The sequence below is a fragment of the Argiope bruennichi genome, chromosome X1, assembly GCF_947563725.1.
Source record: "Argiope bruennichi chromosome X1, qqArgBrue1.1, whole genome shotgun sequence".
In the NCBI taxonomy this organism is placed as follows: Eukaryota; Metazoa; Arthropoda; class Arachnida; order Araneae; family Araneidae; genus Argiope; species Argiope bruennichi.
This window is the reverse complement of record NC_079162.1, coordinates 108,129,027-108,156,489: the sequence shown is the minus strand read 5'-3', so window position 1 is coordinate 108,156,489 and position 27,463 is coordinate 108,129,027. Positions and strand designations below refer to the sequence as shown.

Below are 27,463 nucleotides of genomic sequence, written 5' to 3'. Positions count from 1 at the left end.
TTCAATTAGAAAATGCAAAGCATAATACAATTGGAATTCAGTGTTAAGGTTATAATTCTTGATTAAGTTTACCAAGCTCTTTCATCATCAACTAATATTAGAAAGAAATTGAGGCGCATAAAATTCTCTGAAGTACCTTGCAAGAAAAAAGGCATATGGAATTATTTTACTAAATATTAAATATGATAGAAAGAAATTAAGGAAAAGTAAAAAAGAAAATTGTAATTTTAGAAATTCTTTTTATATCAAATTTTTATTTCATGATACAGTAAATTCTGCTTGTAAATCAAGAAAATCAAGTTTCTTTTCATACCTTAAACATCTAGATAAAAAATTTAGTATTTTATGATTTTAATCATTTTTTAATTTTTGATAGATATGCATTTAGAAATAATGAAAGAAAAAAATCATTCTCCCTTAAATTTTTTTTCTTATTTAAAGAAATTAAGGATTTAAATGCTTTACACATATAATTTTTGAAACGGAACCTTTGACATTTCAATTTGCTTAAAAAACTCATAGTAAGTTTTAGCTTTCTAAAGAAAATCGTATTGATTTTTTATTTATAATTTTGCTAAATGTTTAAAATGTTTTTTAAATAAAAAATATTCAAAAGTATTTACGGATGATTTTTTTACAAGGTGAGTTATACCTCAGTTTACGTACAAATTCAAATTTCATATTTTTATATCTTTTGATATATCTGAAATATTTTAATATAATTTCTTTGCGAAAACTTTTTTTCGACTAAAATATTTAAATATCGGCATCCTAACAATTTCCATTTCATTCAAAATTACACATTATTCATTATAAATATTTCATAATATTGGGCCATTTCAATTGCTCTGTTTTCAGGTAGATTTAATTCCTCATACACTATAACATAAAAGTATCAGCAAATGCATCGCGAATACATTCATTCATACAGATGTAGTATTTAATCGGATTTTAATGCTTCATTGATTATACTTGATATATGTTGGAATCTTTTTTCAATATAGCGGTGAATACATTATGGATAAAATACTCACATATAAAGGAATATTTAATTGTAAATAATATAAATAAAAAATTTTGAAAAAAATTGTTTTAAATTGTGAATTGTTATTTTCGGCATGATTTAATATTTCTCATATTGAAAATAAGTATGTTTATGATTTATTATAAAAATCTCAGTTATAGAATCAAAAATGATTGTAAATGTCGAATTGCATTTTATCTTCAATTGAAATTAAAGTCCCAGTGATGTCAAAGCATCTTGAAAATTTTATTTCTAGGCATATTCTGCAGGCATTAATAATCAAATTTACATTAGTTTTTTTTCCAATAATCATTTGTTCAGAAAGCAAGATAACTATATAGATTGATAAAATTACAATAATTTTATGGCTTTTATAAAAGAAACTCTTATTTACCTCGAGAATTTTATTATGATGCTTAATGACGCGGTTTTCGAAAAAATATAATTTTAATGCTTCTGGTTCCAAGAATTTATTTCACAGAAAGGCAAATGCTTTTTGGTAATATAAAGGAGACACAAAATAACCATAATATTGTATAATTTTTGCATTTTTCGACGTAAGTTTGAAACACAATAAACTCAGCACATAAATATTTGGCATTTGATAGGAAATTGGAAAATACATTATAATGTACTACAAAATAAGGATAAAATAAGTGATACAATATTAATTCAATAAAAATTAAGTCTTGAGGTTTAAAGACAGTAAAATCAAATAAATAATTTGAAAATAAAGTATTCTATTTTATTTCAGAAATTCTTTCTATCAATTTACAATATTAATTTGCCTAAGGTCCAAAATACATATGCTCTTCCTGATCAAGCTAACAAAACCTTATCTTGTATATGTAGCTTTCTTTTAGTAAAATCATGATAATAATTAAATAGCATGACAAATATTAGTTTCATTAATGATGGACATATGATTCATGATTAAATAAATGTCTGAAAGTTGCCAAATCGCAGACTTTTTAATTTGGAATAGTTATATTATTGTTATATAATAATACATGAGACAATGAGATAATATTAAAAAGAAGAAAATTAAATTACATGATGGTTAATGAACTATTTCTATTAACCATTCCATTCAATGGTTATAAGTTCCTTATAATACATTGATCTATGAAGAATAAAGAGGAAAGGACAAAGGATACAAGAGACTCACGCATTATTTTATCAAGATATATATATAAAGTTTCTCTCACAAAGATTAAAGCTTCATTAAAAAAATGTTTCAAAAATACTTATGGAACATTTTGTCTTCCAAAAGTATGAATTTTCCTCTGTTTAAAATCTAAACTAGGAAATGTCTTTTTATTCGGAAGATATTTACCTAATTTTGATTAAAAGAAAATTATTTAAGAAGTGAAATCGGAAGTTTAACTTCGCTTTGCTCCTGCAAAAGATATATTAAGCGTCTTTTTAGTTAAATAAAGGAACATAGTATTCATGAAAAATAATTCTGAAATCTTTCTTTTAGTTAATTGTTCTTTAGAACGATGTAGACATTATCCAAAGAATTTTTTGCTTGAAAATCAAGTACATTCACGAGTATGGTAATGAAATTTTCGTTTGTCTTTATAATTGTAATATTAAAGCCAGTTTGTTGCATTTATTTATATTTTCATTTTCACTTTTTTCATCATTTTAATTTTTGTTAAGTAGATCTTGAAATGCATTCTCTCTGTAATATCTTTTATTTTATTGTTTATGTCTATTTATCATTTAAAAATAAATTAAGTCTCAAAAATTCAGAATTTCTCAACAGAAAACAATAATAAATACAGAAGATATCTATAACACACACAGTTCTTAAAATATCTCACTTATTTTGCCGAATATTTTTATTCAGTGCTGTATTAAACATCTCTAACATAGACTTCTAAAGATATTAATGTTATCTTTTATGCTATTGATAATCTGAGACTCCAAAAAGTTAATTGCTGACAAATTGTTAAGGAGGCAAGAGTTATTATAACATTTTCGTGAATTGTCTACATAAATGCACAATCTTGCATTTATAGAATGATGGATTGATTGAAAGAAGTGATGAGTGCTGACTTTAATTGATCAAGTGCGTGACTAACCACTTACGAACTTTTATCACGCTTAGGGGCGTGGATAGTTTTCATCTTATCAGGCACTGGCACGTTATGGGCACTGAAAATGTTACGCCGAATGTATAAATCCTACAAATTCATAAATGTTTTTCAAAAAATTAGCCATATATTTTATCACGGATAATTTATGAATAAAAATATCAAAAGTCTTTTTTTTTTCATTTCTTTTCAAATCAATTCTGTCTCCAAAGAAAAAACAATATAAACATTTCATGTTTGAAAAAGTATTATTTCTGAAATAGAAAAAATGAAATTGTCCTTTTTCTTTGGACGGAATTTCTTTGCTAATTAAGTAAATGTTAAATATTTCTTTAAGATTCAAATGAGATAAATTTTACCATTTTATATGTTTAAAATTATAGGTTATTCATATTAAAATAAATGAAATTTCTTATAAAATTATTAACTGAGGATTGAGAGAAATTTTTCTGTAATTTAGTATTTAATAGTTCTTAAAGCACTTATTATTGAATTTATATTTTATAAGTAGCTATCTATGAAATTCAACCTTGTAGCTGTAACATATTCTGAAAATGACCTATGGCCTTAAATATACACATAAATTAATTAAAAAAAATACATATTATATTGTTTTGAACAGGCAAATTTAAAGTCACAAAAATCACAAACATAACATTTACAAGAGCAATGAGTGATATATTCAACTTTTCGAAATTAAAATTCAATCGCAATAATTCAGGATCGGTGGGATCAGAGGAAAATAATAAATTTTTAATTCAAGATTTTAGATGAAAGAGATATTTCACTTGGTAAAAGGAATCTACCAAATAAACAACTTCTGATTGAAAGAGTCTCAAGACAATCCAGATCACAATCAGAACTGTTTTCATAAGTACTAGAGAATACAGAAACAGAGAATCATCACATTCTAGATATTTCTAGAAATGTTTTGTCTTTATGAAAGTACTGGCCTAAGAGAGCACAAAAATTCGGCATGTTCTTCTCAAATCCATCAAACAACAATACACCAGCTAAGTAATTAATCTGTTCTGTATATCAATCAATCAATTATGGCAAATATATAGATTCTTCGAAGAACTAGACCAATTGTTGCTCTTCCGGGGATTTTTGGTTCTTTTTGTCTTCTAGTCTTCTTTTTTCATAACGGGTTGCCCAAGGTTCAGCAAGCCAAATAGCAGATCCAGCAAATTGGGCTGATCCCAATATAGACTGGCAGATGACGTAACTTCCAGTAGTTTCTAGTACGTAACCTGTAAGAAAAGACGCAATGTAAATACAATTTTTTTTCTTTTTATATTTATTAATTGAATTTTTCACAAAAACCTGATCTTGTTGCTCTCGTTACTAGTTTAACCCGTAACTGGAGACATGAATTTCCTCACGCGGCCAGAGACATGGAGTCAAAATGACTCCATTTTCTTTTCTTTTCTTTTTTTTCTTTTGTAAACAGCATTGGAATTTATTTTGGAAACACAATACATTCTGGAAATCCCGTAGTTACCAAAAATATTTAAAATATTAATAGTAAAAATGTGAAATGTTATAATATTAAAGGTTGGAAAGATGTTATAAGAAAAACCGAAACAATCTTTTAATGAGTGTTTACTTCGGTTAGATATTACGGAATTACACTATTTTTAATAACTGTTAGAATTTAACAAACATAAATGAAGAATACAATATTTTAAAATAATTTTTTAAAGAATATTTCTTTATTTCTTTTTTGCATTATTCAAATTAAAAGCAGTTTCAGAGACATGGAGTCAATGACTCCATAAATAATAACAAAAACTTTGAAAAAGAATAACTCGGTTATACGCACGTGTTCTCAGGCTTTTACCAACATACTGCTAAAAGAACAACTTGAAGGTACTGAGGGGATGATTGTATTCAAGGATAAAATACCACGTGATAATCAGAACTAATGAACAACGTGGAGTCATTTTGACTCCTGTCTCCAATTACGGGTTAAATTTATCTAGTAATTTCATATATCATATGTTTTCAACTTAAAAACAGTAACAAAAACCAGCAGATTTATAGGAATAATACATTCAAACATTAAATTTTTTTAAAATATATTTGTTGTTGAAAATAGATTAAAAAATTACACAAAAAATAATTATTGGAAAATGTATTTATTAAATATTACATTACAATTACTCTATTCTCACGAAATCAGCACAGTTATACATTATCGGTATTAGCGTGCGTTTTAGGAAAATGGCTTTTAATTATCAAAGTATTATCATTCTACTTTCGTTTAAACTTTTCAGCCTCAAATACAGATTAGTTTTACGGCAAGTGAAATAAAATGTGTCCGCAATGAAGTCTTTTAATAACCAACTTAAATTTAGAATTTCGATACAGCCGTAAAAGGGAGAACTATAGTCTTAGTCATATAGGCATAATAATGCAGCTATGAATTTTTCAGTAGACAATTTACAGCGTCTTTTAGTTAATAATTAGGGTAGCTTTTACTAGATAAGAAAATATAACCAGTTTCAGAGTTGCGCAATAACATCTGTTTAGAACAAAAATGCACCTTGTAATTCTGACCGCAAATAATAGAACATACAAATTAGTTGCTTAATTTTTTGATATTTCTAAAATTGTTTCGGCAAAAAATGAGAAATAACTGTCAATAGTCCCATTTAATATCCGTGCATAATTTGTTAACTGTCAGCTATACTAAGTATCTGAAATTTAGGTTGAATATTCTGTTATTTATTTTGTAGCATGTTAGGTGACATGCTAATACAAACTTCAGTTAAGCGACTGCGAAAACACTGCAACGTTGTCGGAGAAGGTCTCAGATGTCTGCTCTTTGAGGAAGCCTTATAGGAAGTTCATTGATGTAATCTCCAATGGGCATGGAGGTCATTCTGCGTCATCACAGTAACGGATGATTTACTGTTTTCGAATGTCTCAACCAGGTACCATTTTAATCGTACAGTGGAAAAAAAAGTTTTAATTATTGTTATACTTGAGGGGTGGGGAAAAATATTAAGACGTCATTACCTTCTCCCTGCCTTATTTCATGGTATAAAAATTTTGGAAATCGCAGAAAAAACTCCCAAAAAGTATAAAGCTCCGATCTTATAATGCAACTCATCTTACTACACATAGATACCAATTTTATGACTGCAGCTGTCGATGTTCAGATTTTAAGAGGATGAGATAGAACTAATGCGATGTAAATTTACAGTAAATGAAAAAGAAAGACTTTCCTAACATTTTAACATCTGAATATGCTAAAAATGAATGTGTTATATTTTTACCAACCTATTTCGTGATATAAAAACGATGGAAATCACACACATATAAAAACCAGGAAGAAGAATTAGAAAGCAATGTAAAAAATATCATTAAATAATTTAGGCTCTTTAACTATACATAGATATAACTTTTATGACTGTAATTTCTGACGTTTAAAAATGATGAGGATGAGATAAGACTTTATGGGGTAACCTGCATGATGTTTAAGTTTTGTTAAATATTAGATGTGTATGATTACTAACAAAAAATCATAATGATTATAAGCGAAAACGAATTTTATGACAATATTGTAAAGAGAAAGTAATGCTTTTATTATCTTAAGACATATTACAAAATGTTATGGATTGTTTCAACTGCTAATGAAGTCCGCATAATGCTAACTGCTATCATAAATGCATTTCCAAACTAAATTATTATTTCCAAAGTAAAGATATGTTCGAATAAAATTTATAATTTTTAACGATCTTAATTATGTGCTCTAGATTTCTTTACTATGATATTTTAAAGTTAGCTGTCAGTAATATAATTGTTAGTAAAATGTGGAATACTTAACGCAAAAGATTTATAAACTGTAATCAAGTTTATTTTTTATTTTTATCGTTAGTAATGGAATACTATCTGGATTTTTTTTCTTAAATTTATTCTGTGGGATGATTCTGATTAATTAAAAAACGAACTGAAGCAAGTTGCAGTTTGAATACTTTTTCTTTAGTGCACTATAGATGTATCTTGAATTATGAATACCTTTTCTTTAATGAAAATACAAAATTAAGATTACGAGATTCAATTGTTTCTGAAACATATTTTGAATTCGTTTGAATTGGACAATTGTTATGTGTTGTCCTTAAATATGCTAATCTTTTTAACATTATATCCAGTAAAATATATATTGTAGAAAATTATGAAAGTAAACCAATATTCAGAATCGGGGTTTCAAATAATGATATTTATAGAATGATTTATTTTATATAAATGATATAGAAGAACTTGGCATCATAATTTTTTATACAGAAAAAGAAAATGTTTTATATTAAGGAAGAAAAACGTAAAAACACATAGAGATAGATAGACTGATGGCGAAATAGACAAGGATTTTAATGAAATTTATTTTTCTAAAAAGTTAAAAGGGACCAAATTAGCAATAAATTAAAAATGGAAGCGTTAATTATTTATTAGTTTGATGAGATCGAGAAACTGCAAGTTATAGGTGAAAGATTGAATGACAGCTACATAGACGCATTGCTTCTGTATACACTACTTCAGATGAAAAATTTCGAATAAAAAATAAAAGCCTTTGAAAAGATCCATTCTGAAACCAGCTATATGAAAGCCATTAAAATTTAAAAAGGAGGAAATAAATCATCAATCAAAAATATGTTTAATTAAACAAAAAGGGAGTAACACAAGGGGTAACGTATCGCGAAGCCATTTGATAAAACATGTCCGAAAGTATTTTAATCTCCGACAGTAAATAACCTAATAAAAACCGTCTGATATTAGATTTGGGAAACTCAGAACACTTCTGGCTTAGTTTAGATTTCTTCGCAAAGATAGATTTTAACCAGTCTAGACTCCCAGATATAATTACCATTGGCGGTAATTTACTACTTAAAGTACTCAGACAAAGTTACATAAAAGTAACTAGCGGTAAAGAAATAAAATCCAAGATATTTTCTAAGAACCAATGACAGAAAGTAATTTAATATAGATTAGAAAGAAAGTGAAAAAGAGAGCACAGTTTTATTGAGAGAAAATAGAAGAGTAAGTAGGAAAGATGAAAGACATCAAAAGTTTTTTTTTTTTGATTGAAGAAATGGGAAATAGCACAGTCATCAAATAAAGTAACTTTAAATTAAATTGTGGCCAATAAAGACGGCTGAAAATATAGTAAAGGAAAAGTAAAAACTTCTGTGAAATTTGAAACGAGCGTCGAATGTCTTAGTTAGCCTATGGAATGATTTGATTCAAATTTTCATACAAATCTACAATATTAATGTCGAATTTGGTGCATTTATTTTGTTCTTTTTTAAAGCAATAACGTCCCTATGTATGCGGAAATACACAAATAATCTCGCGCAGTTCGCTGATTTGGATCAAAATTTGATATAGATATGATATTATTTATCCAGTTCGTTGTGTTTTTCATTAACTGTGTCAACATACACAGTGACATATACTTCCCTTTGATGGATTTGGATCAAAATTTGATCAATTCTACAAATGTAGTATTATTACTAGATAACAAATTTCATGATGTAGATAATGCAAACATAAAATGAGAGCATTAATGCACACGGTCTACACATAGCTTTCTACGGCAACATCTTGCCACTTCTTTCTACTATAAAGGAATCAGCTATTAAATCTACATATTACCTCTTGAGTTGCAATTACTCATTACTTGTCTTCACATCCGTCCTTCGCTTTGTTGTTTTTACATACACAGTAACAGAGAAACAGATAGTTATCCCTTTGATGGATTTGACCCAAAATTTGATACAATTATACGAATCTGGTATTATGACTACATACTAAATTTCATGATGCAGATAATGCATATATAAAATAAAGTACTAGTGAAAACGACCGTACACATAGCTTTCTACGGCAATATCTCGCCAATTCAAGTGCTTCTTCTTAACGCAAGATAATCTTAATTGAAATCTTTGGCCTTTTGATTCACAATTATTACTGTTTGTTCTGAAATTAGTAGCTTTCATCGATGAATATTTTCAATAGTAAAAACTCGAAAAAAGGTAATTTAATTCTTCTACAAAGTAAGAATTCCTAGAATATTTCTTCTTCTGGATGTTAATGACTGGAAAAAGAGTTTCTAAATAAACCTTACGATGATGTAAAGCTACATAGAGATGAAATGAGCCACATATTATCTATATTCCTTTCAATGCACCATTAGAAAGCACACACACAAACACAAAAAACAAAAACAAGGTCAACGTTAGCAAAAACTCATTATTATGACTGTTATCTTTTGGGCACTTCTTTATCTGAAAATTACTTATGTATGATGAGCAAATAATATTTCTCATCATCCGCCACATGGTTTAAATCTTGAGTGGGTCAGGGAATACACTTGAGAGCCTTTTCTCAAACAGATATTGTTTTGTGACCGAGAGCTGACTCTTAACCTACTGAGTCTCAACAAATGATGCTAATTTTGTGGAGACTCGGCGTTATGCTGTAAGTAATGAGCGTTTTATTATTCTCTTTCTTTGAAAATATTGAGTCAGTGTCTCCAGGGGGTTCTTACGCGATGTTTTCGTACAAGATGTCCTTAATAGATAACGTGACTTGGAGACATGAGAAAGGAGCAGACGAGAAATGAGTATTTCCTGAAAGAACTGATATTGTTTTTCTTTTAATTAGAGATTAATACCATCGAAATATTAAAATATGAATAATTTATTCATTCACAAATATTTGTGAAGAAATTTATTTGAATACGATGAAAGCCCTCCCCCCACATCGAGTTTTTACTTCCCTTTTTTTTTCCATAAAAGTGACAAAAATATTTTTTTTAATGTAAACTTTAAGTAATAATAATTATGCAAAACTTTGGTGAAATTTAATTCCAAAACTTTGGTGAAATTTAAAGAGTAACATAGAAAAATGCCGCCTTTGCATTATTTTATGATTATGTGCACTTTACCTTATCTAAACTTTATATAATTTTATGATAATGTAAAGTGTTTTAACATATTACTTTCAATAGAATAAAAGGATAATTTAAAGGGTGTAATATGTTTTTTACACAATAAAAAATAAATAACAATATGCGAGGTTTTTATTGCATATTTTATTTTTATCCCTTCTAATGCATTCTAAATTTTATAAATGTTTCCAAGTATTCTATGTTCTTGTCTCATTGCAATTAATGAATCGATTAAAAACTTCACTTTTTGCTTTGATGAAATGAAATAAAGAACTTAATGGATAGACGGAAATTATTTAAATATTTTGATAACTGTTTTCAGTTATCAAAATATTTAATGCGAAAAAAAGAATATTTCAAAGAACAAAAGCAAATGGGAAGTCATTTACCTTTTAAGTGGCCTTTTTTTTCGTGTAAACTATATTTTCCCAAATTAATTGAAAGAACAAAGTGGAACTAGAAGTATCGCCAATTGTAACTCTTGTATAGACAAGATCTGAATGCCTGGCATTTTAGTGAGACGGTCACAAGTATTACATGTCTAAGCAAATGAGGTGATTGTCCTATCTACAAGATGCTGTCACTTAATATGTTAAAGAGATCTAGTACTTAAATGATTGCAAATGAAAAAATAAATGAAAATTAAAACTGCGTTATTCTTTTTAATGATTAAATTACACAGTTAATACGCCTTAAGTTAGACATATACTCTTGAGGTTTAAAATAGCGAAAATATGAAAGTTCATCTGAGCGCGAATGTGACTGAATGCATGCAAAGGATAAAAATAGAATTCAATTCGTTTATTTTATCTACATCAATGTCCTGTTTTGAAGTAAAAAGAGGGCTAATCTAAGATGGTGTTTGGTATGAACTTGCCCTTCAAACTTCCACAACAGTGGGATGAATTTGACTCTCAAAGTCAGGTTAAACCAGGTTCACATACAAGGCGAATCTTCGCAGGAAATAGAAATTCGAACATTCTAGTTCCAATACTCTAGGACATCAAGCTCTTACTACTACTTATTGAATGAAGCTTTTACTATTGCCTGATGGTGTAGAATAATTAAATAGGTAAAAAAATTGCTTTTTATCTTTCAAAGACTTTCAAGGGGTTATTAAAGATGCTGAATATATCAGATATTCCATGAATTCCATGAATCTTGTGATAAATAAAGCCATAGATTGCAGCTGATTTTTTTTTTTTTTTGAAAAAACAGAATTAGTTTAAGAGCATAAAGTGCATTTTAATAAACCCCAGTGTTTTAACTATTTATGTTTATTCCTATTTTTCGGAAATTGTGATATTATGAATCCAAAAAATAAAATGATTATTTAATCATTTTTTATTTCCTAAATAAAGTAAAGAAATAAATTAAAAAGAAACCTTGCAGTATTATTTTTCGTGACTCCCTAAGTTCCCTATGTGACTTTTCTCCATCTATATTTTATTATAATAAATAACATCATTACACACAAATTCAAAGCATGTAATGATAGTATTTATTATAATAAAATGCACAGACGTAATATTTCATTTATAAAATAAAAAGCACAAAAAAGATGGAATTTTATACCCGAACGAAATATTATATTTTGGGAAAACACTGAACATTTGTTAAGCATTATTGAATGGCTATTGTACAGAAAATGAGAGTTAGAATTTATTTAACTACTTAAACGTTTTCTGCGAACATATAAATCAATAAAGGTGGATACAAAAGATTGAACCGTATAACAAAAAAGAACGATAAAATTATTACGATACTGAGGTTGTCATGTTGTAGTAGTGACAGTTTGAATTGAAGACCTTGATGAAATAGTCACGCGTAAGTAAAAATCAGTCATAAAATTTTATTGCAAGTTGGATTCAGAGGTTATTTATAACTCGTGTAGTAAACAGATGAGACATCAAAATAGAAAAGGTTACGATCAAGTGCGCAGTTATGACAAAAGTATTACTGCTTTAAACTGAAAGACAACTGATCAATGAATTGTGTACAGCATTTGAAGATACGCATTCAGTCATTTCTTTACGTTTACTTTCTGATTTTAATAAAATTTATGAGACCAGTATCGGTTAAATAGACCTATTTTTACTAGTTAATTTTTCTGTTTGCCAATATATGTATATTTAAACCTTACTAATTTGTTATTTCCTAACGTATTCTAAAAGGTGTCCCAAAATTAATGCAAGATTTGAATTTGCCACCATTCGTATGGTAAAGTGTTGGCGACTCTATTAAAAACTATTTGACAGCTGATAGTTTAGGATTAGTAAAAATGGAGCGTTACGTGATAGAACACCGTATTTTCATTGTTGAACAATATTTCAAAAATAATGAAAATCTGGCGCCACAGTTCAAAAATTTGACAATTGGTTCCTTAGATCGTGCGATTTAACACCACTGGATTTCTTTTAAAAGGTCTATGCCAACAAGCCCACAAGAATGCGTACATTGAAGGAGAAAATTCAACGCTACATCAAAGAAATCCAGCCATATTTATGCAAAATGCTCATGGAAAAGTTCATCAAAAAGAGTTCCTATGTACCAGCAAGCCGTGGAAGCCATTTGCCCTATGTGTTATTCCATACATAACCCTATCCTGTATACTTTATTCAATAAAAATTTAAAGAACAAAAAACTGTGTTTTTTATTTAATTCAAATCTTGCGTCAACACGTTGTTCTATCCTGTAACGCTCCATTTTTACTAACCCTAAACTATCAGTGGTCAAATGGTTTTTTAATAGGGTTGCCAACACTTTACTGCACGAATATTGGGAAATTCAAATCTTGCGTTATTTTTGGGACAACCTTTATTTAGAAAATTTAGTTTTATTTCATATCACATAAGAATTTAAAGGAAATTTGAGATGTTTGGATCTTATTACTACAAATAGCTTTGTTAGCTTCAAAATTGAAGAGTTTATAATCAGATTCGAAACATATCATTGTGCTAAAGACTCTCCATCCAAAGCCAAATATAACAAAGAAAGAAAATCATGCCCTGGAGGCCCTTCACATTTGTTAAGCCATGGATGTCAACTGGGGGCAAAATAATCACATAATATCCCGAACGTCACTTATCTTCGCTCCGCCACTGATCATGTACTGATTTAAGTCCGAGCAGAGTACAGAACCCATGCACTCCAGTCGCGAAACTGGGACTTTATCACTTCAGCCAGTTACCCACAAACACGACACGTCATATAGATGGTGTATTATCGAGTTAAAACCGAGCGTGGATGTGAAAACTAAACACAATTGGCATGGCACGGAGTTCCTCATCGAATTTTCAACAATTCCCATATTCAATAGAGAAGTTCTATTTTGAGTAGACACTGCCTAGTCCATGAATGCGAAATCCAGCTGGGATATATATAAAAGACAGAAGAGGAGCATTCACTTGATATTTTGTTGTTTCTTGTATAAGATTGTCGTCGAATACATCAAATCCAAATCTACTATGCCACGATTTAGGAAGAAATATAATTCAGTATTTTATAAAAATCACTTTTATAACTTATTGTTAAGTATTGTTAAGTTAATTTACAATGATAAAATATTATTATCTATAGAGATATGAAAGTTCGAAAATAATCGGCTGGGACAGCATTCTAGCTCTAAGATCATTGACGAACTATCTCTGTTTTCAACAGAACAGAATGCTTTGATACATGGAGAAGCCAGTTAATTAAGACCTCTTTTTTTTTATTCCAGAAGTGTTACACATCAAATAAAGATTTTGAACTCCCGACTTTTAACTTCTGATATTATTCACAAAAGAACAAATTTGAGTTCACCGATTAAGATAAGTTTAGCTAAAAAAATTAGTTTGAATTGTTTTCTGTCGTTATAACTTTTAAATAAATACAGCGGAAAAGTTTGTTCCATAAAAAATGCTTCACAAAATTTTTACAATAGTTAAAAGTTTTTATCTATTAAAAATTAATTTAAAATGGAGTAAAATTATGTAAGCTGAGAATTACAGTATTTAGTTAATAGCAAAAATATTGGGAAAAAAACTTTTGATAAGGCTTTGTATATTTGTAGACACATAATAAACGGCATGTAAATACTAAGAATTTAATTTTAAAAATCACATTGGATGTTCACATAGTCAAATTAAAATCTGTTTAAAATTAAAATCGTAATTAATCACAACCACATTAAAATCTAAAATATCAATTAAATTACAATTTTTCAAGTAGTAACTCATTGTCAGAAGTCTAACAGTTTTAATATTGTCTAGCGAAAAACATGGAAAAATAATTATAGCGCAAGATAGTAGATGGAAGAGCTGTTAATATCCATAATTAATTTTGTATCTAATGATTGATAAGCTCGTGCGTGTTAAGAAGATAAATGATTTATAGCTTGATGATGGAGATTTCTCACGTTACCTAATTTTTTCGCTTCTTTTCTTTCATTTTCTGTTCCTCCCACTAGATGGCAAACCTGACTAAGGGCGTTTAGCGAATTAAAAAAGAAGCGAAATCAATATAATCTAAGGCACGCGTCTTTCAGAGACAGCATTCACACCTTTACTTTTCAATTTATCAAAATGCATGTCCATTGTTTCTTTTTCTCCCCGTTTTTTTAATTTTATTTATTTTGCTGCTGGTCTCAGTATTGCAATTTGAAACATTTCGCCGTGAAGGAAAAATTAATCTATTTCAAAACAATTTATAGAATCAAAAAAGAAAGCATGCAATAAAATAAGTGAAAAATAATCACCGTTATTCATTCTATATTATTTTAAGAATAACAATTTTGAGATGAAGAATATAAAGGAATGTTGAAATTTTGAATATTATTTTGATAAGAAATTTTTCTGCAATTGTTTTTAAAGGTATTTTTTTTATTTCTCTTATATTTGTGAAAATAAATTATTAGAATATAATCGATAATGAAATAAGTGTAACATTTATTCTCTTTAAGCAAAATATCAGAAATATTCTCCTCAAGATTTCCTCGTATAATTTCATTCATTTGCACATTTGTGTATGCTTCATCTAATATCGAGGAAAAAAAACATACATCATTTGGCTCATTACCTTTTGCATTTGAACAATTTGGTCCAAAAATTCTACACAAATGCACAATTTGGGTGGAAGGACCACAAATCGAAATTTCATCTGTATCGAAGTTCTGTGTTCACATACAGATACAGAGACAAATGCAAAAGGCTTTAAAAGATAACTTTTTGATAAAAACAACAGCACTTATTTGTTATAAAAATTTTAAAAATAATCTGATTAAATCTGTCGTTCATGATACGCGATTTGGTAGACTGTCCACTTCTATTTATGATCAAGGTATTGGTAAATTTTGGAAATTGGTGCTTAATTATTCTTTACAATAGGAGACGCTATTGAACAAATTCTTTTATCTATCGGTTTCTATCAAGTAATTTTAAAAGATCTTTTAGGGTCGTAACGCATCGCGCTGTTCGAGTTGTTCCAAGACCTTTGAATTTGTTCTAAAAACAACAACGTGTTCAAGTGTTCCAAGATGTTTTCTCAAGATCAATACTTCTTTAAACACATTATTACCGCTAATGAAACTTGGATATATGCTTTTGATACAGAAATAGCTCAACAATCAAGTTAATGGCTCTTGAAACTTGAAACAATACCAAAAAGACCAAGTCAAAATCCTCAAAAATCAAGTAAATGCTGACTATTTTCTATGTTTGTTGTGTCGTTGTTGATCATTACGAACTCCTGCCAGCCACTGGGCAGACAGTAAAGATTATTATTTCAGCGTTTTCCGCCATTTGCCTGAACCAATTTATCAGAAATTATCCAAAATATGGCGAGGAAATTATTAGGTTTTAACACCACAATAATGCGCCTTCTCACAATGCGATTATTATTCGTTAGTTTTTAACCATATATTCAAAAAATAAGGCTCAACAAGCTCCGTATTCACCAGGTATGGTGCCATGCGACTTTTTCTGGTTTTGACGGTTGAAAATCCCTCTTCGTGGTCACCACTTTGAGTTACTCATTCTATAAAAGAAAATTCGCTACGAACTCTGAAGGGATTTCGCAAAAATAACTTTAAGGTATGTTTTGATTATTGAAAAAATTGCTGGCAGAAGTGCATTGCAGTCAGAGGAGATTACTTTGAAGAAGATGCAATGAATATTGTCCAATAAATAGGTACATTTTACTTTATGTCACCATTCCGATTGTCTGGTACTTTTTGATCACAGTAGTACTTCCTATTTATATAATTCGTACACCAGAAAGTAAAAAGCAAAGAGGCAAACGATATTAGATGAAAGGTACTCATTTAAAAAAGAAATAGATTACATTAAAAAACATCTCCACTTATTGATTTTAGACCATAATTTTGCAGAGATTATAAACAAATGAAAAAAATCATGTTTCAGGGTGACAATAATTCTTGCTATTTGGTGCTTTCCTCTTAACTTGTCGCCTTTTGAGACTAATTTGTTTACCCAGGATAATGACTTTTTAGGCTGTTAAAAGATTATTATGGAATTCATTGTTATAAGCAATTTTATCTTGTTGTTTGAAACGCTTGAAAAATATGGATATCATAAAATCAATTAACTACGAATTACTGCGCGTTCAAATTAAAAAATAATTAATTAAAGAAATCGAAATAAAAATGGATGTGAAAATCCTACTTCGGAAATGATGATTGGTAAAAGTGCATAATTGTATATTTTAATAGATGAATTTGAATTTCATTACAAAAAAACATTGCTACAGATTGCGTATCAAATTAAATTAAAAAATAAAAATAAAGAAAAAATGCACAGTTATGAAACTAATATCACTAAAAAGATAATTTTTTGAATTTTAAGATATTGTAAAAATTACTTAAGTGCGATAATAGTTTTGGAAGATATCAACATAGATTTCTGTAAGCAAATCATAGTGATTATCCATCCGGCGACAGTTTTTTTTATCAATTAAATTCTGTTTGACATTTCTATTTTCTTGTGCTATTACATTTCCTTTTCTCCTAATGAATGGATTTTAGGAGAAGTAGTGAACCCTCTTTTAAATACTTTTTATAATAAATACTTGAATAAGCGAAGTGTCGAATTAAATACAGTTATAAAAACGTTCAATGAATCAGTCTGAAATTCGTGCGATGACTTATTTACATTTATTCCATCCCGGGATGTACAAAGAATAAGTGGTCAGAAATACATCAGTCTACATCGGAGCACAAAAACAGAAGAACAAAAGATACCAAAATTTACTAGCACTGGTCACTGGTTTTACTATCAGATTTTGATAGGGATTTCTTTGACACGTGTCGATTTAGGATAAGGAAATTTAGGTATCTTTAGAAAAATGTGCTAAGCATTAAGGATTTTTATCCCTTCACTCGGAGGGTGAGAACCTACTGATTACAGCAACTACACAGAGTTCATGTAGAATTAATTAAATAAAAAAGGTGGAATAGGATCAGGAAATAAGAGACCCTTTTAGAATGAAATTATATATATATATATATATATATATATATATATATATATATATATATGAGCAACCAATCTAAAGTAAGAAATATTTTGAAAACGAAACGAAATAGTTTCGGAATCGCAACTAAAAATTATTTCTTATTCAAACTAAAACGAAAAAAAGAACAGGAAAAACATCATAGTATTTAGAGAGCGCAAATGCAGCTACATCTAAAACACAGATGAATTGAGACAAAAGTAATAAAAATCAAGTTAATAGGAAAATCAAATTAAACCATATATATATATATATATATATATATATATATATATATATATATATATATATATATATATATAATTAATACCTTGATCTTACAGAAAACTGGGGTCTTCTGGTTAAATGTAAAGCGATCAAAGATCTCGAATTTTTCTCTACAATCCCGAATTTTGACTGTTTGTCTCGGATAAGTAAATAATTCATTTTAAAAAAGAAGATCTACTAGATTTAAATTTAAAAAGGTTAGGGTCTGAAGAATTCTCCTTTCCAGCTTTTATTATTAGATCGATTAAAGTCATCTTAATATGAACTTAAGGTATGATCACATTATGTATTAAACCGAAGGAAAAATAGTAACAGAAAAAAAAATATTATTTATGTTACTTTATCTCTTCTTGCCTTCTCCTAATTTTTTTTAAAAAAAATAATTAATTATTTTATTGCTTCTGAGTTATTTTCATTTTTGTTTGAGTCTTCGAATTTCTTCTATTTTTCAGACAACATCACCCACTGATGTACAAAAAAATCTGGTCACTTTGAGGGGGGGGGATTCCATGACTGATTTCTGACATAGATTAATACATAATGCGGAAAGTTTTTTGGCGACAAGTAATCGAGAATTTACTGAATTGTTAAATTTCAGCTTCGTTACAGAGGTCTTATTTTCAAAGCAAGTACACGAAAAATGTTCATAAAATGGCGAATGTTCATATGTATAGCTTGAGTACCTTTTTCGTAAACATACACGTTTTTGTGATTAAAAAAAAGAGAGAAAGTTCTAACCAAACAATACTTAAGAAGAAGAGAAAGCATTTGGAGAGCAAGTAATAACGATACATGCTAGAATTTTAACAACGTGCTTTCAATGTTTGGTAAAGAAAGGTCAAAACCAGATCGAAGGTCAAAACCGTACTTCATTTTATTTTTTTAAATGCCATTACCTATACAAGCTGAATATTTGGTTTATAAACAGTGAAGAGAGGAGATGCTTCAAAACATGATCTGTCGGATTAGTTTTTATCTGTTGGATGGAGATCCATGACTTGATGAGTTGATGTGAAATGTCTGCCCTCAAGGCCACTCAGTAGAAAGCTTTAATCTGCTAATCCGATTGATAGATTGCCGAATATTTGTGATAAGTTTGATGGCAATTTACTGCAAAATTGTTGAGCTGTTGTTTGATTATTTGCCTTTTTTGTACGTTGCATGTTAATAAAACAATAAAGATGTGAATGTACGGCTTTTATAAGAAACATAAAAGTCCTTATGCTTAAAATTTTCAAATCTATCACTGCTATAATTCGTATTATTAGTAAAAGTATAGAAGGAATTAATATTAGGAGGATGACTTCTGGTACTGAATAAGTAAACCCCGTTTAGTTATCTGTTTTTATGATTTGCATGTTAATAAAACAATAAATGTATGAATATATGACATTTAAATGGAAGCATAAAAGTCCTTGTACTTAAATTTGTCAAATCAATCACTGTTAGAATCCAGTATTATTAGTAAAAAAATAGAAAGGATTAATATTGGGAAGATGATTTCTGGTACTGGATGAGTAAGCCCCAAGTTTAGTTTTAAAACTAACATTCCGATTCTGACAATAAATGTCGTAAGGGAAATTCTGTGATCCGTGAATAAAAAATGGGTGGATGCTTTGTAAAATATGTATAAAGATGAATATGAAGTGATAAATGTAAGAATGAAACTGTGAAGAAAAATATTATTTTTTTATCAATTTTTTGATTAATTCAAAGGACGGAACATTTTAGCTTATCTTCTGAAGCGTAAAATTTGTTTCCCAGAGATGCGGCAGCTTTGATACGTTTATGAATCTTCTGATATGTTTATGCTTTAATGCTTTGATACGTTCTGATACGTTTATGCTTTATTATGCAGCTTTGATACGTTTATGAACTTTAATGTTGTATGAAAATTCGAGGCTCAGATATCTTCAATCTTATATTAAAATGTCATGCGTTAAATTTGCTAAACCAATTCATTGATTCAATACATTTGCATAGGTTAACTAGACCTGCATTCAAATTTTTGTATATGATATATGATAGCTGTATGTGGTCAGGAAATGTCAAATGTTCCAGTTGTTACATCAATTTATCATATGTTTTGACATATGGCATTTTAATATAACAGTGACGAAATATGGAAGGACGATGCTCTGACACAACTGCTCAAATAGAAAAAAAATCACTTCAATCTTGAGGATCTTTAGAGGCTATACAAGTAAGAGAGCTTCCATTTACACATGATCCTTCACACTTAAGAGGCCCATTTGATCTTACTTGACCTGGTGATTCCATAAATTTCAAATGTTTAGGCTGGTCTAGTAGAAAGGTCTAGGCCTAAAAAGTATGTATAAGGAATATATAGTGGAGATCTTTTATAGAAGGCCATAAAATTACGAGGAGAAGAACGTTCAAAACACGTCCGAAAGCGAGCATGAAGTACATATTTAAAATTATGGTTACACGCATTAGGGCATTCATTTCAATAAAATTCATATTCCTATATAGTTCGGAATTTGCTTCAGAATATAGTTTATCGAAAGAAAAAAGAAAGTTCTATTAATGACTTAAATAAATCCATCATCTTTTTAAAAATTATTTCTAAGAGTATTATACTATTAAAAATGCCCCCCCCCCAAAAAAAAGAGAATTTTTTTTTAAAAAATGAGTGCAAGTTTTTAAAAGAATTTTAACTTTTAGACAAAAAATGTATTTCAAAAAGTGAGGAAAAAGTTTTTACTGAATACTTTAATTCGAAATAAAAAATATAATATCGAACCTAAACTGTGGACTAAAAATTCTTTGGACGAAGTTTTTCTGTAGTAATAATGTTCACATGATTGTTGTTTATTTTAATTTAAAATTTTGTTTTTACTTGAAAAAACATGTAGCGTGACATGAATAAAATATTAATAAAGATACGTTTTCCCCATCTTTCCTTCTTCGCTAATTTTGATTTTATAGACACAACATTAAAGAGCTAACACATATTACACATTTCATTTATACTAAATAATTCTAGGACGGCTGCTTTTTCTATATAAAAACGTTTTTTTACATTAAGTAATGCTTATGCACAATATTCTCTTCGTTGTTTTGAAAAATACGATCATTAGTTTAAAATAAAGCTTATGATATTTTCTATCCTCATTTTATTTATAAATAAATTAATCTATGAAAAATTAAGTCCAGTATTAATAAGTATTTACAAAGAAATTATATTAATTGAAATTCTAAAATTTAAGAGCAATTTTTAGAAACATAATATAGGCATCTTCAGCATAAAATAATCCACAAAGTTGGTAGTTTAACTCTTTCTAAGGCCGTGGGAAGTATGCTTCCCACCAAATTTATCAATCTTTGTATGAAATTACGTAGGTTGGCATAAGTTCTGACAATTTTTTTTAGTAAGTCAGACACTTAGATGCTTCAGTTATTTATCTCAGACAAAATGATGTGTCTTGATTTGTTACTTAATTATTAATTAACCAAATTAATTAACTAATCAAATTAAATTTATCTAATAAGCTAAATGAATCCCTTTTCTTATTCTAATTTCAAGCCTAAAAATATTTTAACATAATATGACTAGAAAAAAATGGCTCTTTAAAGGGTTAACTGAATAATTCCATCTGTCCATCTGCCAGTAGCTATAAATTATACCCATTAATTACATTTACAAAATATGTTGACTTGCCTTTTAAAAAGAATTCAAACCAGATGAATAAAATTATCCCTAGAAGGATTCCTGAAACAACACATCCCAAGAATTAAATTCCATGTGGATGAAAAGGAAAGACTACATATCAGCAACATTAGTTCTGTTCTAGACCATTTAACTGCCATTACAGTGCAACTATGACGACGAATATACATCTGTAAAAAGGCATGATCTACTTTCCAACAGATTGTCTTGAATACCTATTTAGTAACTTTCTTTTTTAATAATTACCATTTTTCTTGTTTAACTACGAAAAATGGGATAACTCTCTAGTTTTGGGTTCATACATTCAGAAGTAAGTTTAGAGTACTGATGAGTAGCATCCACTTGTATGATAGTACAATTTATGCTCAGTATGCAATGTAAATGTTCACAAGGAAAGTTCGAAATTTAATCCATTTGGATTTTATAGTTTTTAATTCTTGATAAAAAAAATTGTGCGCAGTAGAATTGTGTTTAATGGAATTGACAAGAGATTAAAATCATAACACTAAAAGTTATTAATTTGTTTCTCAGTATTAGATGCTCATACTTCTCTCATACAGTTTTAATGTTTGTACTGAAAAGTATATTTTTAACCCAATTTCTCTTAATTGTTAATTTTATATTTCCTTAACAAAATTACAGCACAATTATCTATTATATAAAATTTCTTACCCATCAAAGGAGGCCCTCCAAGTGCCATGAAGCCTCCAAATACTGTAGACAAACTGTAAGCCAGAGCTACCTTCTCAGAACTATAGGCATCAGCAAACAAAACTACAACCAGACCAATATAGGCACCACAGAAAAATCCAAAACCGGCAGTTCCAGCTAAAAGTGCCACATATGATTTGTAAAGAGGTAAGCTGAGGCCAAACACTCCGGACATGAACATCCCTCCTATAAACCAATATTTTCTTGGGCAAAAATTGCAGTCAGATATCCAAGCACAAGATATTCGACCAATTAAATCTGTGAATGCTAGAACAGATAGCAATGAAGCTGCATGAGCTTCTGAGAGACCTAAAGTAGTAGCACGATACGGCAGGAAGATCTGTGTTCCTGGGTACCCTAAAGCGGAGAAAAACAGAGTAACAGTCATTATATAAAACCGACTCTTTTCAAAAATGGACAGATCAATTGGCAAACTTTTTAGAAATGGAAACAATTTCCATTTTCGGTGATTTTTTACTTCACACGTATTTTCCGAAATAACTTTGGAATCACTCGCATCAAGTCCTGTAAAATGCTCCTTCGTCAAAATTGCACCGACAGTAGGCCCGAAACTGTAGGAGCTCAAATAAATAAATGATGAAGCTCTGGAGCTATTTTTTAATAGTCTAGGTGCAAGCTTGAACATATGAGGCAAAGATTCAGTACTCACGGATGATCCATAAGTTCTTTCATTTTTCGGCACATCAGCTAAATGAGGAGATGATCCTCCTCTAATCATTTTATTATTACTATTTGGTGCACAACTTTTGTTAGAATATAGATTTGGACCCGAAGAATACATATTACCATTTCTCCGTTCAGCATAAATCTCTGGTGCACTTGATTTTAAGATAACTGAACTTTCTAGAGATAAATCGAATCCAGACTCAAAATTGAAATTTTCAATAAGCATGCTGTCTTTGTTTGAAACTGTATGATCTTCTTGAATAGAAGTATTTCTTGATTCTTCTTGAGCATACAGAGTCTCTTTTCCAGGTGACGATTCACTCTCCTCTGGAGGATTACTTTCTAAAATAGGAATGCTCTCCACCGGTTTCTTTTTTTGATGCCATTCTACTGGTTGCCACAGCATAGCTCCAACGCATGCATGAAGCAATATACTTCCCATAATGAGGAAGCAACCGCGAACTGTGTATTCAGAAATTAGTTTATTTGCAACAAGGGGCATTACTATCCCTCCTAGGGCATTTCCGGCCATTGTCAATCCATTGGCGAGTCCTCTTCGGCGATAGAAGTATTTGGCTATCATTGTAATGCCAGGTGTGAAAGTACAAGTAAAAGCAACACCTGAAAGAAAAAAAAAATAATTATAACACACATTTTAAAAGTATATGAGAAACATTTAGATAGTTAAATCTATTTTACGATGACGGAATTTTTCAAATATTTCCCCATTTGGAAACTCAGATACTGTCCACTTTTTTTCTGATAAAAGGATTATTCGTTTTAGGAAATCTAAGAAACCATTCTTTTTGAAAAAAAATATTGGAAAGATACGGGCAATGCTTCATTTGCAATTCTAAAACCAATAATAATCCTTTATGGGCAAGAAATTATAATGTAAAAACATTATGCCTTTCGAAAGCATATGCCCAATATTAGTAGTAGATTACAGGAATTTTTCAGGGTCTACATACTTGCATTATTTGCTAACAACAATTTATAGCTCTTTTACAAAGAAATATTTATAAATTATTAGTAACTGACTATACATGCGCACTTTTTACCTTGAAAATACAATAAAAGAAATCTTTGATAAAGTAACCGTAGTAAAGCAACCGAATGAAGATTAATCTTATAAGTTTCTCGCTTATCATATGAAGGCAAGGAGAGTTGCAGTAATGAATGGAAAAAAAATAACAAATGAGAGACTCTTCTTCTGGTTATTCAAAGTGCTGAATACTAGGGTAGTCGATGACGGGACGTAGTGCTCTGAAAAGACTTTTTTAAATAAACACAGGTGGAAGCAATGTGCTGTATTATCCAATGATATAATTAGGCATAAATTAAAAAAGTAAAAAATTACAAAGGACCGAATTTCGGACAACGATTATTAGACTGATATATTCAGCGCAGAGGTCCCGCCAAGCTGCTATTCAAGAACATTCATGTAGAGCCAATAATTTCAGAAATGCATGTAACGTATTGATTATTCTTCTAACGAATACTTTACGCACAGGTTACGTCCCACGGGGAAGGGGCATTCGTAATTGAAGATGAGAAGCTTCCGGCATGGCGGTTGGTTCTTGTTGGTGTACACTTGTGGGTACATGAAAAGGTGGGAGTCTGACTCCTCCCATTGATGACGGGACGTATTTCTTTAGGGAAGGATTGTACCGTGGCCGGTGATGGCCCTTAGGACTCAACCAGTGCTGCTGTTGCGGCGGTCCGGTCATTCAGATTTTTCCGTGTGCCTTCCGGCGGGTCGGAGTAGCCAGTTTAAGGTTGTGGTTATGTATAGGTTATAATAGATTATAGAAGGCTGGCCTGCAAGTAAATTTCTGATGTGTCTACTATAAAGGAAAACATGATGTACTGAATGACAATTATCTGTTGATGAACAGGTGAAGAGCTGACAATTGCATGACAACTTGAGTATTTTTTGTCCTCTTTTTAATCATCTGAGATTGTCATACAACTCAGCAGTAAACAATTTTTTGAGGAGTGAAACGATACCACTTAATTATCCTTAAATAACACGATAAGTACATTATCTGCTTACTGAATTTTTGATAATTTCTCACGGGTCGCATTTCTGACAGTGGAGAATCTCACATACTGCATGTAAGTACTGAAGTACTTGGCCGTGTAGTAGAATCAGTGCTTTGTAAACTTTGCAGGAGATCCATGTGATTTTCAAGACAGTGCTTTAGCCATATGCTTACTTAAAGAACATTTTCTGGCCCGTATTTGGGATCTGAACGTACACTACTTGTTCATTCGAACTTTCAAAAAATCGAAGAAAATACTTTAAACTATATAGTTAGCTGATGTTCATACTTTTAATGATTTTCTATCATGCTGACTTAAGAACATGAATCAGATGAAAAAGAGAGCACTATTTTTGCTAAATATTGCTTATACAAGTGTTGAGATAGGATACCGGATACGCGCATAATAAAAATTAATAGACGGTGATTTCTATATAAAACAGATTTGTTAATACTAAAAACATTCATTCAAAACATAGTTTCATTTCAGAAGAAGTTAATTAGAAAGAGAAAGAAGCCTTCCATTTATTGGCAGTTTTACATGAAACAAAATTTTTCTTTTTTCTTCCTTTCTTTTTTTTTCTTTGGGTTAGTTCCTAAGCTGTGAAAAGGCCATGAGAAAAAGCAAAAAGAATATTTGCGAACATTGTAAGCACAGGAGAGAAAGAGAGAGAGAGAGAGAGAGAGGCCCCCCCCCCACACACACACACATAAACTGTTTTAAGAGAAGTTTGCAAAGAAAACGAAAGAAAAAAATTCTACTTTCAAAATCTAATTTGAAATTTTTAAAGATTAATATAAATAATTTCCTAATATTAGTTAATACTATTTCTTGTAAATATTCAGGAAAAAGAGAATAATATAATTTTTTAGATATAAGATTTCATTTCAAAAGAAGTTCGTTAGAAACAGAAGGAAGCCTTTCATTTATTGACAGTTTTACATGAAACAGAATTTTCTTTCTTTCTTTTTATTTTCAATTTCTTTCTTTCTCTCCCCCCCCCTCCTCGAGTTAGTTTCTAAGCTGTGAAAAGACAGTGAAAAATAGCAAAAAGAAATATGCGAAAATTGTAAGCTCAGCACACACACACACACACACACACACACACACACACACACACACACACACACACACACACACACACACACACACACACACACGCACACACACACACACACACACAAATATTTTAAGGGAAACTTGCAATAAAAACGAAGAAAAAAAAATTCTACTTTTAAAATCTAATTTGAAATTTTTAAATAATTTCCTTAGTTAATAATATTTTTTAAAAATATTTAGGAAAAAGATAATAATATAAATTTATCGATATAAAATTTCTTATAAAACGAAACTTTTTTTGTATTAAGATTCTGTATATTAGTTCTTTATATTACCATTTTCAAGGCACTCTATTATATTCTACTATTAAGGCACTCGCACTTTATAATAGAATATAATACAGTGACTTAATAATGTTTTATTTGTGATTGAGGGGTTATATTAAACGTGACATTAGTTATTTGTCATTGTAAATTATTTATTGTCAGTCAAAATGAATTTATTAAAACTGTAACTGAAAACTGCATTTAATGTGACTAAAAGTGATTTCATTTTTACAGCAGCAGGAGTCAGATTATAGAAAGGGTACAATTTATTACAAAAAAATATCGGGAACACTTCAGTCAATTTATTACAAAAAATCTGGATTGTGTTATTTACATAATTTTTTCTACTAGGTATATTTCGAGAAAGCGAGAATTGCCAGTCAGAAACAAAGTACGTGTCTTAATGAAAAAGAAAAAAAAAACTTTTTGAAGATATAATCCATGTGTTTCAGAAGTTGATTTGCATCTAAATGTCGTTAAAAATTAAGATAAAGGATAAAAAATTTATTTGTTAAAATATGATCAATTAGTTTTTTAAATGTAATTTTTTAGGTATGTTATGTAAATTTTTAATAGTAGTTTTTTTCCCTATTATTTTCAGCTTTTCACTGAAATAATTATCATAAACTATGTTAGATTCTTCTCATTGAATTAAGTTGCGGATATCACAATCGCTGTTAGATTTGAAAACCAAGAACCATTGATAATCCGAAAATAATCAAATTTAAATGTCCGAATTATTAGCGCTCAAACCAGCAACCATTTTGAAATCAATTGCAAAACCAGATTTTTTTTTCTTCTTTTTATCCTGTAAAACGGCGTCTTTTTCGATGGTGTAAAATTCATACTTCTGAAGAAAATTTATGTCCTTGAGTAAAAGATCTTGCTCAAGAAAAAAAAACAAGAGGATACCGAAATGCATGACAACTTGAAAGACAAGGTGGAAAAAAAGACGAATGCGTTTTTTACAAGTTTTTTTCTTGCAATGAGCATGTTGGAAGTTTACTTTTTTTTCCATTTTAAACATGTTTTTTACTAACTCGTTTTCTGGTCTGTTTTATTTGTCTGTTCGGTACAAACTTTGCA

At 29.5% G+C, this 27,463-nt stretch overlaps 1 protein-coding gene across 2 annotated transcripts in view; it reads right to left on the bottom strand.

Moving 5' to 3' along the window:
• Positions 1-516: 516 nt before the first annotated feature.
• Positions 517-27,463, bottom strand: part of LOC129958759 (monocarboxylate transporter 12-B-like) — a 153,880-nt gene continuing 126,933 nt past the window's right edge. The window contains exons 3-4 of one of the 2 annotated variants that reach the window (XM_056071430.1): positions 22,221-23,567; positions 517-4,379 (exon numbers count right to left, since the gene is read on the bottom strand). In XM_056071430.1, the coding sequence (XP_055927405.1) occupies positions 4,207-4,379; positions 22,221-23,567 (1,520 nt within the window). In that variant the 3' untranslated portion in view covers positions 517-4,206. The remainder of the gene's footprint in view (positions 4,380-22,220; positions 23,568-27,463) is intronic. The other variant, XM_056071429.1, reaches the window with a different exon arrangement.